Source organism: Copadichromis virginalis, linkage group LG23 (assembly GCF_057382275.1).
Source record: "Copadichromis virginalis isolate Kocher_CV1m ecotype Utaka linkage group LG23, C_Virginalis_male_GT1.1, whole genome shotgun sequence".
Taxonomy (NCBI): Eukaryota; Metazoa; Chordata; class Actinopteri; order Cichliformes; family Cichlidae; genus Copadichromis; species Copadichromis virginalis.
In genome coordinates, this window is record NC_140639.1 from 29,055,907 (window position 1) to 29,071,879 (window position 15,973).

The window sequence follows — 15,973 nt, forward strand, 5'->3', positions numbered from 1 at the left end:
TAGCCAATACATCATTACTGTTGGCTGCAGCTTGAAATGGCTCTGCAATCAGATTTTTTGGGACCTAAGTTTGTAAAACACAACCTATACGACAAGTACAGGTATTTGCTTGAAAGGAGCAGAGGGGAGCTGGGGGTAGTGGTTACATTTTGTAATGTTTTTAGATACATCTATAATATATTATAAAACTGAATAAATGCTGACATAAACCAGGCTAAACTTTAATTAAAGACAAATGTTTCTGTTTGGTGCAGCATAGTGGTGTGGTGGTTAGCACTGTTAGCACCGTGAAACTTCGCCTTTCTGTCAGTGTACAGAAGTTAAACTACACACTTGAGATATATCGGTATTAGAAAAAGAAGTGCAGTGTAAACAGGATATCTCAGAGAAATCCTGCTCTAGTAAAAGAAAAAAAATCTGTCGCCATGAAATAAATGTGTACACTTACAGAAGAGGTCTGGTAGCTTACGTCCCAGGATGACCTGTCATTATAAAATAAAAAGTTTTTTGTTTATTCATAGAAAACCAAATTTGTAATCAATATGGACCCACTGCTTCACTGAGTGAATGGGTCAAATGCAGAGAAAAACAAGTAATTTCCCCATGGGGATCAATAAAGTATCCATTATTATTATTATTATTATTATTATTATTATTATTATTATTGTTAAAAAAAACTGAATGGTTTCTGTTTTGAATGTTCTCCTTGTATTTGCATGGGTTTTCTCAGGTACTCCAGCTTCCTCCCACAGTCCAAAGACATGCAGTTAGTGTGGTTAGGTTAACTGGTAATTCTAAATTACCCAAAGGAGTGAATGTGAGTGTGAATGGTTGTCTCTCTGTGTTAGCCCTGCAACAGACTGGCCACCTGTCCACAGTGTACCCTGCACTAGGACAGGCCAAAGTTCCGTCCCTAAATAGGTTAAGCATTTTCTGTTTTCTTGGCTCATGAAAACTCTGCACCACCAACTTTTCCCAGGTTAGCCAAACACCAAAAGCTTCACACACTTGAAATCTCCAGATGCAATCATTCGTTTTCACTGAGGCTCTTTAACAAATAACTTCAGCGGCTCACTTACAGCAGTAAAAGTTGAGCTCACCCAGCACAAACACAGGTACACTTACACCACTCCATCACCCATACAGATCGATGCTCTTTGATCCACACCGATTATCCAGAGGTCGAACTGATCAGGGATCAGATAAATGCTGCAACAGCTCATTGCACATTTTGATGATTGTGTGTCCTGAAATTGCAGGTGCCACCGTTCTCCTGACATCACTTTAATGATGCGGGAAGAACGGAGGATGACTTTGGTGTAATTTCAGTGCCACTTTAAGAGCCATTATCAGACAGGTCAGAACCTATGCAGGCGAGCTCCATGGACTCCGTTGATGTAATATCACATATGCATTTCACAGGGAATGCAAATGTGGCAAGACTGTATTTCAAACCTCTACTGAATCTGTCTTGATTCTTTGACATTGCCCCTTGGACACATTAGTGGTACTGGACAGCATCTGTCTAAGATGTGTAACGTTTCTATTCTCCAAGCACACTGTGGCTTCTTGTTGAACTCGACGATGTATTTTGCCTTCATTTGCTAAAAATCTTTTGGATTCATGAAATTGTCTTAAAGCAATAATCACCAGAAAGCCATCGTTTTTCTTCTTCACCGGGGAATTGTGCCACATTTTGACTCAGAACTCACAAAACTTACAAAGAGACAGACAGAGAAGGAGCCTAAGTAATTACCACCCTCTTCCCCTCAAGAGCTCTCTCCTCCTCACTCTCCCCCTCCCTCCTTTCACGCCCCTTCTTCACCCCTGGTCTCCTCCTGGCTCTCCCTCCCCTCCTCAGCCCGCTCCTTCCCTCCCATCAACCATCTCACCCGTCACCTCCTTAATCTCTCCCCCTCTCTCTCTCTGCCCCTCATTTCCTCCGTCACCCCGTGGCCCCTGCCTGTTTTCTGAGGATGCTCTTATAACACACACACACACACACACACACACAAAAACACATACACACACACACATTTGCGTCTGTGATATTCACATGCAAACATGTATTATTCATGTGGACAAGCACGCAAACACGGACACAAGTAAGAAGTGCAGGAAGAGCGGATGTAAAGATTGTTGTTTGGAAGAAAACACAGAAACACGCATGGTACAAAGGAGCACCCTCACAAGTCTCTACACGCATAATCAGGTAATGGAGGATGATTGGGGGCAAGATGAGGGTGGCAGCTAAGACGGACCTGATGACTCAAGTAACCACTCAGAGCGCGACGTTCGCATGAACTACTCAAAGCCCTTCACAAGAGCTTGATTGCCTCCTGGAGGAGCGGTATATGTGTGCATTTATGTATGTGCGTGTGTGTGAGAGCAAAGGTGAGAAAGACAGTGAGGACAAACTGGGATGCAGAAGAGGCAGAGAAAGAATTTGTCTTCCACCATAACCATCCCCTCCTCCTCCTCCCTTTCCCTCTTTTCTCTGCGTAGTACAGTACTCGGCAGAAATCCTTGATGGAAGCGATTGTCCAATTCAGTCTTTTACCTGAAGAGACCACTTGAAGAACAATGCAGAAATTGATTAGAAATAGAATTCAGTGTGCACGTGCAGCCGTGCTTGTGTGTCACGCATCAGCGCTGGTTGAAGTCAGTCGAGGGACAAGCCAGTGCACGAGTTTGGTTGCGTGTTTCACAAATCTACGATTCTCCGAGGAGCAAAGTTCAAACAGAAACAATTAAATGCAATTCTGTTGTTCCAGCGAGCACCATAATGTAGTTGTAGAAGTAGAAAAAAAGATCTCTTTATGCAAAGGATGAGTGTTTCTGTTTGACGGTATGGATTTAAATAAAGCACTATTTCTCCTTTCACTCTGAGGTTTATCGGTAACACTATAACAAGAAAAATTAAGAACTGAAAAATAACCAGTTCAGCTGTGGATCAAGGTTCTTTTATAAATACAAAATGATGAGAAAGAAACGAGGAGAATAAGAAAACACCGGGACCTTCGAGGCAATGGTTTGGTTACATCAGGATGGCATTCATGAACCTCTCAGAGAACATGCAGCACATGCGACTGCTTCACTGTCCCTGCATCGCATAGACGTGCAGCATCTCTCCAGGCACACAGTACATATCGGCCTGTATCTCCCTGTTTTGTTACAGCTACCTGTAGTATTTCGTCTAGTCACTCATTGAAAAAAATTAAACATGGAGGGAAAAAGGAGAAACGCAAGAAAGTGACAAAAAACAAGTCAGTCAAAAACAATATAGATTAAATATGCACACATATCTGCTGCTGACATTTTCAATGTTTCACCACTGTACACAGGTACACATTTGTGGACAGCGACACAACTTTTGTACTTTGAGTCTGTACAGGTTTTAACAACAGTGTTGCATTCAGTGTTAACAGGTATTACAGCCTTACAAAGGAAGTACTCACAGCACTTCACTTGTTCCACATTTTGTCATGTTACAGCTTTATTCCATCTAAGATTCAATTTTTTATTTTTCACTTTAAAATTGAACTCCGATGCTTCCTGTTTCCACTGATCACCTGTCTGTTCATCTGTTTCTACAGCTTTATCCACCTGTGGCACCTGTGGAAAAACAAGCACCTGTCTATATACGGTCTTATAGTTGAGGACAAACCAACGCAGGGAGTCCAGGAAATTGTCTGTAGACCTCAGAGACAGAGACTGTATCAAGACACAGAGCTGGGTACAGAAATGTTTCTGTAGCATTTAGCACTGAGATGGAGATGCATTCTCCATCATCCATAAATGGATTGGGCTTTAGTCAGTGTGGTGACCAAGAACCCGATGGTCATTCTTATAATTTATATATTTTCAGTTATTGTTCTCTTCCTATTAAGTTAGATTGGGATCTGGTCTTGTTAACCCAGAATATCCTTTTGCCAAGAGTTGCTTCTAGAAGAACTGACTTAGGTTTCTTTCCACCCCAAGTTGGAGAAAGCACAGAAAAAAGTCCTTGTGTGAATGGGTGAATGAAACATGTTGTATTCATGAAAGTATTCAGGTAGAGTAGAAGCGCTATATATAAGAACCAGTCCATTTACCATAACCATGTGATCACATTCAGGACACGAAACTCCTGTTTCTGTGAATTTTGAGTGTCCTTGCTCTGTGGCATCTATAGTGGTCCTTGAATGGACCATCAGTGACAACTCAGTATTTTCCTATCACACATATCTTTAAACCTGTGCCGTCTATATAGTGTACCTAAAGTCATCTGTGTAATATAAACACAGACTGTTGGTCTGAACATCAAAAGCAAAGTGTTACGGAGAAGGGAAGCGCTAAAGAAAAGGCCATCAAAAGTGGAAAATAAGTTATAGCAGAGCGAGAAGAAACAAATAGATGACAAGCAGAAAGCAAGGTGAGGAAGCACGGGAGAGGGATGGCAAGATAGATAGAGGAGAGATGAGAGGAGCGATAGCACGATGGACGCCTGAAGGACGCGTGTACTTCGATAACAGATAGCATCGGAGAAGATGCAATCGCTTGGCACCACACACTGTTAATGGACAGCAAATGGAGCCAAAGGTGTGTGTATACAGTATTTATATACGTGTGTGTGGTTTCTATATGTTTCTATTAGTGCTGTCAATAGATTAAAAAAAAATTAACTAACTAATCTCACAATTTTCTGTTATTAATTGCGATTAATCTCAATTACTTTATTAATAGCCTGGCTCCAATTACATTTTTTTTATTCTTTATATTTTAAGATTGTAACAGACATTTATGCAACACAATGAAGTAAATGCAGAATAAACACAAAGAATGTATGCTGAAATTCAAAGAGAATTTTAATAGTTTTCATCAATCTTTAACACAGTGAAAACTTACAAAAAACCTTTAAGGCCATCAACAGTGACTGAACCCAGGCCTACAGGTTAAAGTGAATATCATAACAATAAAGGGTGCACAAAACTCAGTATTTAAAACACAAAAAGACACAGCTGAAAACCCAGAATGTTGAACATTTTTCACTTCAAAGGAGCAATCTGGATTAGTCCTTCTTTGCACTCAGCCAGTTACTGAGGCAGACTATTCTGTTTACATTGTCTGATGACAAAGAAGCACGCTTCTTTTGAATGATGTGACCTGAGAGTGAGAATAATCTCTCACAAGGCACTGTGGTTGCAGGGATTGACAGGTACTTGCGTGCAATAGGTGCCAGCCTGGCATGTGCTCCTTCTCTCTTTAACCACCACTGTAGTGGACACTCTCCTATGTCAATTTTGGGCTCTGCTTTGTACAGATTCAGACAGCAGTCTATAGTAGAGATGGCACGATACCACTTTTTTATGTCCGATACCGATACCGATATCATAAATTTGGATATCTGCCGATACCGATATGAATCCGATATAGTGTTTTTTAATCAACAAAACTGTTTTTTAAATATCTTGCTGCATTTTGTATAAGTTCATACTCAAGTTTAAAACAACAACTACACTAAAGCTATTCTGTTATACCTGTATGCAAAAAAAAATATTTCATAGTTCAGCAATACTGATCAATCTAATAAACTTAAACCTACACCATCCTCCCTATTCTGGTATTTTAAAGAGTACTTAGCGTAAATATTAAGCAACCTAACTAATAGGGTTCCAACTCCCAGCAACAACAAAAATAAAAAAATAAAAAATAGGGAACCACCCCTCACGCTCCACCTCATGATGCTTAATCGACGTAATCAACCTTAATTTGATGCAGTGTGAAAAAAAATGCACAGAAATCAATTATTTTTCAAGAAATATTAAATAGATTCAACATCTTTCTTCAACAAAATTGCAGACTGCACAGATGGTACCTTCCCAAAGGGAAAAAGTACTATAGCTTACTAGGGTATATATATTAGACTTAATAGTTACTATATACAGTAATTGACTTCTATTCATTTTACATCAAATTAAAACTTTGGGTGTCAGATAATTATTTATTAAAAGCTAGACATTTTAAATGAGAATAAGAAAGAAAAGTATGTTTTTGTGCCCCCTTTTCCCTGTTAATGCCCTATCGGCCCCCCTGGCTAAACTTTGCTAGATCCGCCCCTGCACAGTTACCAGCGTCAGCTACGTAGAAAAAGATCCTGGAGTAGAAAGTAATATTAAATACATTCTAACAATAGCTGATCAAGCTTAAACGTGCTGCTGTTGTTCAGCCGCTGGTTTCCTCTTTCTGGTGCAAAGTGGGCCAAAAACAAACTAGAGAGATGGACTCGCGACAGAAAAGCCGATCAGCTGATCGTTAAGCAGTTTCATGATTGAAGTAGCAGCAGGAGAGGCAGTCGCTCCATATATCGCTTGTTAAGCTTAACGCAGGAATGCTTTACATTCAGAGATGGACTTACACACTTGCTTTACTTCTCTCGGGATAACTTTGTCGGAGATGAAATGCTGGGTTGCTAGCGAAGCTCCAAATGCTATCCAGACCACCGACAGGTCCCGCATGCCACAGCCGCTCTATCACGTGATGCATACTGCTCTGACGTGCTAACGTTCTGAGGTGAGTTACGGCGTGTTGCAAGTTTTGTGAGGTGCTTTCGTGATATTTAATGGATCGGATTACATTTTTTATTTTTCTCCGATATCCGATCCAGTAATTTAGGTCAGTATCGGACCGATACCGATACGTAATATCGGATCGGTCCATCTCTAGTCTATAGCATCTTCCTCTTCCTCTGTATCTGAATCAGGAGAACCCAGCAAGCAGATGGACATCTTGCTCTTCTTTGGTGAGGGTTCCTCTGTTGTCTGAGCAGATGGTTGGTGTGCATCCATCTCTGACATCAGAAGGTCATGTACTGATGCCCACACCTCTCTTCTTTCATCTTTGGAAAGGCATTTAAGATCTTTAAACCTGGGATCAAGGGCAGTAGCGATCTTCAGCCATGTGAGATTGCTGCTGTCCCTCCGCTGAGCTAGGTCTGTGGTAAAAATCTTCTTAAACCTCAAAACGTAGACTGGGTCATCATCTGAGGGCTCCATAATCCTGAACAAATGACACAAGGCTGGCAACACCATGGAACAAGAGACATACCGCTCTCCTCCCAGCAGTTCGGTAACATATCTGCAATAGAAAGATCAAGTCTGTATTTTTCTATTAATCACACAGAGACAAACATAAAAACTACATATGAAAATACACAGAGAGGTGGAGGTGGAGAACATACTTGAAAACAAAGCTAGAATGCAAAGATAGACACACAATCATGAGAAACAAAATGTATTTACCTGCAAGGTTCCAGTAGTTCCTCCAGCTTTTGCAGTCTGTCAAGCTCCTGGTCAGTCAACATAGTCACCTTGCTGTTTTGTTGAGTCAGGATGGTGGTCAGCCCAAATTTGTTTCTCTGGATCCGCTTGATCATCTCTAGGGTGGAGTTCCATCTTGTTGGAACGTCCTGAACAAGCGATTCTGTTTGATGTCCATGTGCAGCTTGCTGTGCCTTTAATTCCTGAGCGTTTGCTGGACTATGCTTAAAATGTCCAACAATCTTGCGACATTTGGCCAGAGCCCTTTCAAATGCGCTGTCATTAAGAGAAACTGTGACCGTTCTTTGCAGAATGTGGGCCATGCAGGGCATGTGTTCAAATGGAAGTAGTCTGGCGGCTGCAACCATGTTACGAGCACTGTCGGTGCCAAGCGTGGTTACCTTGTCCTTGATTTTCCATTCGTTTGCAACATTCAGAAAATGGTCAGCACACGCCTCAGCATAGTGTCTCTCTTCAGTTTTACTCACTGTTAGTGCAAACGATTGCATAGTCCAGTCGTTATCAATAAAATGCGCCATGACCCCCAAGTAATTATCGTTGTTCACCGAAGTCCAGTGGTCTCCGGTGAGAGCGACATTCCTTACTTGCACAAGCTTGCTGGACTGCTGAGCCCTCTGGTCCCCATACAAAGTGTGCAGTCTCGACACAATGGTTCCTCTCGAGGGCAGATTGTAACACTCATCTCCTGATGCAGCACGAATGACTTCTCTCAGTCCATCATCTTCTACTATGCTAACTGGTCGGCAGTTTTTAGCTATCCAAACAACCAAGGAATTGGTTACCTTTTCTCTCACATTTTTTGTTATTCGTCCACAAGCACCATACTCCTGAAGCGTAGACTGGCGAGGTCCCGTAGAGGTGGATTCAGTTGGGTGTTTTGCTCTCAGGTGATACGCCAGTGATGAACTGCTTCTGTGGTACTTGAATTCAGCTTTGCAAATTGTGAATCTTACTCTCGTTTTGTCCAACAAGCCATCAGGCAACTTCTTAAAGAGAAACTTTCCACCCAAAAGTCCGCCCTCGTCCATGCTTGCGTGTGTTAGCTAGTGTTAGCTAGATAGTAGTATGGTGTCACTTCTTCTTCTAATCATTTCTGTCAGGCCAAACGCCAGCATAGCACACTGTTGCCCCCTCCTCCAGAGGTGCTCATGAATTTAAAGGTCTTAGATTACAGGAAATTAATAAAAAAACAAAATCAGCGTTAAATTTTTTAATGCATTAAACATTTCGCGTTGATCTTAACAATTAACGCGATAATTTTGACAGCACTAGTTTCTATATATTCCTTTCTTGATGGCGGTATATACAGCTTGTCTGTGCCAACTCCTGAGCCTCTTTTACCTCACCATTTCACATTTTATTCACCCTACATCTGTCTTTTTCCTGCCGAACCTGCTTTTAAGCCATTATGTGGCTATTATATCACAAATGACTCATTCCAGAGAACAAGAGAACGAGCGGGAGAGGAAGAGGGGGAGAATTATCTAATTGAATGAAATCATTTCTCCAAGTTGGCAAACTGGTTCAAGTGCTATTAAGTTGTTCACGGGCTCGCATTAGCTCTGTGTCTCTCTCTGCAAATGTTGGTAGTTGCAGGGTAACAAAAGAAAATTGTCACTGGCTAGATGTGCTTGGGGGCTCGTCAGAGCCTTTCACACTGAGATGTGCACACACACACACACACACACACACACACACACACACACACACACACACACACACACACATACACACACTCAGGCACATCCATCAGCCAATCATGTGGACAGATGGGTCATCAGCTCTCTAATTGTGTGATTGGCTAAAATCAGCAGCAAAGGATGCACTAGGTGGCTGGATGACACATTAGGTTTCTTTCCATGTAAACAGGGATTGTGTGTGTGTGTGTGTGTGTGTGTGTGTGCGTGTGCATGCATATGCTAGTGAATCTACATGACTATGACTGCATGCAATGAATGGCAAAGATACACTTTTGTAGAGTAAAGAGAAAGAAAGTGTCCTACACCACAGTGTCACATAAAGAAACAGAGACAGATATACTGGCTGACTGACTTGTGTCTGTGTGCATGTGTGTGTGAGAGAGTGTGTGTACTTATGCTTTTGTCCATGCAGAAAACGGGCCAAAACACATTAGAGCACATCTGTCCACTCCACCCCCACTCCTCATACTCCTCATTCCCATTCTGAAGAGCTCTCTCACTCTTTGTCAGTCTGTCCGTCCATCCCAAAATTTTCTTCAGTGAATTAAATCCGTGTGAAGTGTCATTGTATTTTAAAGAGGATGTAGGTCACATGACGAGCAAAGTTATTTTTGGATTTCTATGGTTTCTTTCTCCTCCTCTGCTTTTCCACCCTTTCCCTGAAAATAAGGGGGTGGTTGCTCAAGACGTGAGGGGAGACAAGCTCACTGCTGGCAAATCACGCGTCTGTCCTTTACCTGTAATTAGGTGCATATTGTGTTGAATTATTTTGCTAATGCCACTTTGTGTTGGTATGCAGCATACACTATATTTTATTCTGTATGAGATGTCCTGGCACTGGTGAATGTCTCTCTCATTTCTTTCTTTTAAAAAAATAAAAAATAAAAGTATAATCTAGTATCAGCTCTCTCTGTTTGCTTGGATTAAAATCAAGCTGCATCTTCCAGTGCTGAGAAACTGAACTACTAGTGCAGGATATCCAGTGGTCGTTTGAGGCTGGCTCTGGAACATAGTTCATCCTCGTAGCCTTCCATGGTAAAATGCCAAACTTGAAACCAGGTGGCTTTGCCTCAATTACTTTTTGTTTTGGAGATTATGTATTGGAATTTCAGGAGCGGAACCACGCCTCCAAACATGCTCCTTCCGGTTTTCATCTACATAGCTTCCTCCAGGTTTGCAAGCTGTTCATTCTCGTTTACGTGCCCCACCCTCCCTGCCTCCTGCCTTGTTCTCAATTCTTTAACTTCTTCATTTCTATTTAGTGCATGGGGATCTGCCAGGCCTGGGAGCCATCGCCAGTCCCTTTCGAGGCCTTCCGCAAACCACAGCTCAATTCATGTAAAAGCATTCACTTTTACCTGCTTAAATGCTGCCAAACCTAAAATGAAGACGTGGGCCCAGCTAGTGAATTAACCTTTATTTTACAACGAATTACAAGGAAACTTGAGATTAAGAAAGCCAAGCAGCATTAGTCAAATGTGTTGTCAAAGAACTTTTTAAAGTTTTAAAGGTGCTGCATGAATTACTTTTGTTGTAGTTTATAATGGTTACAGAGGCTGGAGCTCCTGGTAAAAACCCATGTAAGCAGGGGGAGTGCATCCATATTCCACACAGAGGGGACACAACGATGCTAACCACTTCTGAACTGTGCTGCCAGTTTGAGTAGGTGTTTCACCTCAACCTTTCTGATGTGCTTGTGGTGATGGTACCTTTTAGAACCTCTTTAATAAAATTATCTAACAAATAATGACTTGCTGTGTGGTTTATTGTACTGACAGCCTAACTGTCATCCAGCTTTGGTCAGGTAAATTCAGGTACTTTCTTTAAATGTTGCTTAGCTCTAATTAGCAAGTGACCGCACAGTTCATGGTGCTGCATGTTAGCCAAGCATGCTAGCGTCCAAAAATGGAGAAGCACTTTGTTTCGCTGCAAAAACAAAATGTTGATAGCTAAAATGTTGAGCTTAGAGGCTTGAGGCTTTATTAAACAACACCATTAAGGCTGTCTTTTTTTTCAAGCACCTTAATTGCTCGTTAACACAAATACCTAATCAATCACAGACAAGCAACCCAATTAATTTAGGCACTGACATTGTACATTTCAAATCAAATCAAAATTTATTTATATAGCACATTTAAAAACAACAGTCTCGATCAAAGTGTTTCACAGCTTAGGAAATAAATAAAATAAGACAAATTTACCAAACAGCAACACAAGACATGACAAACTTACCAGCCAACCAAATAATAGTCAAACTATCTTAAGTCAGAAGAGCGAATGGCAATAGGGAGATTGTTCCACAGTCTAGGAGCTGCAATAGCAAAGGCACGATCACCTCTGGTTTTCAGCCTAGACTTAGGTTGCATTAACACTTGGTCAAGACAACCCTGATGTTCAAACTGAGCATCAAAATGGGGAAGAAAAGAGATTAAATGTGTTAGGAGCTGGGAAAGCGTGTGCATTTGTGTTTTTTGTTGTTTCCTTTTTTGAAGCTGGCAGGCGTGGTTGTCATCCTCAGGGTTTCCCAGACACACCTGTGAAGCATCACAAGCTATTTGAGGAGCGTCGGATTATTCGGGTGTCGGATTATTGTGTCAGCCTCAGTGGTGACGAGTTTGCCGTCTTTGACTCCATTTATCAAGGTGCTCGACTCACTCTGGTGCCTCCATTCTGGACTGGTATCGACCAACAAGCCGGAGCGGTACCAGCACCAGCACTACCAGCACCAGCACTATCATCGAACCCTGCCTGTCTCCGCCGAGGACTCCTGCCTCACATACCTAGCCTAAGACCCCAGTAAAACATGTGAGAAGTTAGCTCTCCAGCTACTCCTCGTGTACATTGCAGTTTCGTCTCCTCTTCCCTCCCCTTGTTAACTCTGTCCTCTGTTTCCCCTCCAGATAGTTTGAGTTCCCCGCCATTGTGCTGCATTCTGTATAACTTGTTCTTTCACTGTAAATAAACCTGTTTCACTACTGTCGTGTTTGAGTGAGCTAACACCTGGGCCCACTTTTGTCACACCTGACAGAATGTATCATGGTTGTTGATCTGAATATTTCAGAAACTGCTGATCTACTTGGATTGTTCCAGACAACCATCTCTGAGGTTTACAGAGAATGGTCTGAAAATTTGAAAATATCCAGTGAGCGGGAGTTCTTTGGCAGAAAATGTCTTGTTGATATCAGAGGTGAATAGGCAGACTGCTTTGAACTGCTGGACGCTCCTTACAACCAAGGTATACAGACTCCATCAAAACTGGATGTCCATCCCTTTATGACCACAGTGCTGCTTCCAGCAGGATAACACAGCATGTCACAAAGCTCAGATCGTCTCAAACCGGTTTCTTGAACATGACAGTGAGTTTACTGCATTCAGATGGCCTCCACAATCACCACATCTCAGTCCAATATAGCAGCTTTGGAATGTGGTTGAACAGAGGATTCCCATCAGATATGCAGCATCTATGTGACGCTATCATGTCAATACAGATCAAAATCTCTGAGGAATGTTTTCGTTGCCTTGTTGAATCTATGCCATGAACGTCCAACACAGTAAGGAGAAGGTATACCTAAAAAAGTGGCCAATGAATGTAGATAAAATGGGTTTAGTAAGCTGTATGTACCTCACTAGAATCATTTTTACTGTAGGTCAAATGTAGCTGCCTTGCTAAGAAATGAAATGTCAGCCGCCTGCGGTGAGCACACAAAAGACTGATGGCAGAAACCCTGAACTTCCCGCCTCTTCCATTTAAAGCTACTGGTTCAATTTAATGCCAGTACAGTATAAAGATCCACTAACAAAGAGTCGGATGTGATAGAAACTGGATGCCAGCTGTCGAGCTAAATCCAATCCAGTTTAGTGTCACAGAAAAGGTAAATAGATCATTTTTAGCATCTTTGAAAACATCAAGTGTGTAAAGCAAGTATATGCTGAGGTAAAAATGGCACAGGGACTTCCCTAACACTCTCTCTCTTGCACACACACACACATAAAAGGCCCTTCCTTGAGTTTATTGATTTGTCTTTTACTCAAGATTCTCATCTCTAATAAGTGCCATTTACCAAAGGGATTACTTTGTTATCAAGTCGATGACTGAAGCAAAGAGCTCACATACTTGGAAGCTGTGCACATACGAGTAACCGCGTGTTTGCAAATAACACATCCGCATCTATCTAATCACTGCCATTTTTCTGTTTTTTTACTGTTTTTTATACTAATTCCTCACTTAGCCCGCTCTTAGTCTTCTTCTCCCTCATTGTGTCTTTATTTCAGATGTTGGATTTATATGCTGTTACATCTAATTCAGCGCGCTTCTGTCTTTCTTTCTTTCCCTCTTTCTCACTCCCTGTGTTGCCTCGTAATTAAAGTGCACTGATATATAATTACTGTGCATATTTACCTCAAGTCCCATCTCAGTGAATGGGAAGCCTCTCCCCCTCTTTTGTCACTCTGCATTATCAAATGTTATTATTTGCATCCCGTTCAGCTTCTCAGCCATCCACTCATTAAGTCCACAGCTTTGAGAAAATTAATGACCCCATATGCAAATTGAAAGAAAAAAAGAGAAAAAGAAATAGAAAAACATAAGCTTGTGACTAAAGCAGTATTTCAGAGTGTGCGGCTGCATATTATCAGAACTGTGTGTCTCCAAGAGTGTGTGATAACCAGGGGTGGAAGTAACGAATTACAAATACTCACGTTACTGTAATTAAGTACATTTTTTGGGTACTTGTACTTTTACGAGTAATTTTTCAAGTGTGTAATTTTACTCATACTTGAGTACAACTTACACCATGTAATCTACTTCGCTACTTATAAAATCAAAAGTCACTACTGAGTACGCCCACAATTTGAATTAATATTCAAACCTTTCGTCTGCATTTTTGCAGCCAATAAGGCCGTGCAATCGCAACCGCGCCAATTTAAGATGTAAGCAAAGAATAAACTCCGCTGCAGCAGCAGGCACAGGTGTCTGGAGGTGCTAAATGGTGGAGTATAAACTACTTTATAGACGAAAGATTTGGAGACAAAGAAGCCAAAATGGAGACAGAGGACAACACTGTCAACCATGAAAACGACGTAGAAAAGACGGAGGACGCGTGCCCGTGGCTATACCTGGAGGAATTTTTCATGTGCAGAGGGAGAAAAGGAGACAGCGTCCAGATGCAGTGCAAACTTTGTTTGACCTCTACAGTCATTTCAGCTTACAAGACTTCAGCATCTAATCTAAAAAAACACATTGAGGTAAGAGGTTTTACAACTATACGTGTATGATATTGCTTTCTTATTTTTCATGTGTGTTAAGGTTACTAGTTTGGCTAAGATATTGTCACCGCCATTGGTTAGCCTGATATTAAAATAAGACGGAGCTAGCTAATGTGCGTGTGTGCATGCATAACTGAGCTACAATTCGTAGGAATGTTTTAGCTTATTATTTGGATAACCACCGTCATTACAATAAATTAAACTTGTAGTCATTTAAAACTCACAGGCCTACAATCAGCTGGCCTATTTAAAAAAACAAACAAACAAAAAAACAAACAAACTTGAACACAGTGCTGAGCTGCATCTCAAATTAATCTTCCAGCTCTCAGCTGACATGTACCAGAGCCCGATTGATGGATCAGTTGATCAGTATCATTGGCCTGATATAGGTCTATCATAGTGACATGGCTCTTAATCAGTAGGGTTATATGTTTCCCAATATGATATCTTTTTTTAAAGAACATAATGTGGATTGGTTTTATTTGTTAGCTGTATGGGCAGCATTTTTGTGTATGTGATCCCTTTTCTTAAATTAGATTTGCTAGATACACATATTTTGCTCTCTTAGTATTTTTAGGACCTGACTAATACTGAAAACTTTAGGGTGATACTGATAAAAAGGAGTTAAAAATTTAGATACTGATACATTGGTCGATACTCTTTTTACAGATAGTATACATATTACAGAACTTAGAATGTATACAGAAATTCATGTTTTTTGCAATGATCGTTCAAAATTGGTTTACACTTGTGAATAAATACAGCAATATATCTGCAAGATTTGACCAAATTCACCACTCTTTTATACTATGCTCAACAATCAAAGATTAGCTCAAGTCTAGTTGAATAATGTTTTAAAAATGTGTTTTCTTTTAGTGTTAATCACAGTGATGTTATGAAGTAATGTATGAACCTGACGTATGATAATATTTATCTCTACAGAGGAAACATCCATCGAAGACTGAGCAGTACAATATCACTGTGGCATCAACATCTCGACAGCGAAAGACCACAGCCACACCAAACAAGCTCTCAGCAAATACACAAGCCAAGTTACCAGACCTGATGTTGAGAGCTGCAAACAAACATGTTCCACAAGCAACTGTTGACAAGCTTGTCATCAATTTCATATGTGAGGGTCTACAGCCATTTGCAGTGGTAGAACAGCCATCTTTCAAAGAATTGGTTACCACATTACAACCTCAAGCCAAAGTCATCTCCAGACCCACTGTCCGTGCCAGAATCTGTGAAGCTGCTGATCACATGAAGATGACTTTGGTTGCAGAATTGGATAAAGTCAAATTTGTTGCTACCACTACTGATTGTTGGTCAGCTCATCAGAAAAGTTACCTTGGAGTCACATGCCATTGGATAGAGGAAGCGTCCCTGGAAAGAAGATCTGCAGCACTAGCATGCAAAAGATTGAGAGGGTCTCACACATTTGACATGCTTGCTGGTGCGCTTGATGATATCCATTGCCAATACAAGATTAGAGGCAAAGTTGTAAGAACCACAACTGATAGTGGATCCAACTTTGTCAAGGCCTTCCACATGTTTGGGGCACAAAATGATGCAGATGAAGCTGAAGATGAAGCAGACCCAGAAACTATTGACCTGACTGACCATAGGGACTACCATGAGGCAAGTGCAATTCTTGATGAAGACTCTGGTTTGGAGTATCAACTTCTG

At 41.1% G+C, this 15,973-nt stretch overlaps 1 protein-coding gene across 1 annotated transcript; it reads right to left on the reverse strand.

The window, feature by feature from the left end:
• Positions 1–6,840: 6,840 nt before the first annotated feature.
• On the reverse strand, positions 6,841–8,361 carry LOC146681109 (E3 SUMO-protein ligase ZBED1-like). The gene has a single exon (XM_085449504.1). It carries the CDS (start codon positions 8,345–8,347, stop codon positions 7,277–7,279), a length of 1,071 nt encoding a protein of 356 aa, XP_085305630.1. The 5' UTR covers positions 8,348–8,361; the 3' UTR covers positions 6,841–7,276.
• Positions 8,362–15,973: the final 7,612 nt, after the last annotated feature.

Excerpts from the sequence above, each read along its gene's own strand:
- LOC146681109 (XM_085449504.1), bottom strand. The coding sequence starts at position 8,347 with ATGGACGAGGGCGGACTTTTGGGTGGAAAGTTTCTCTTTAAGAAGTTG.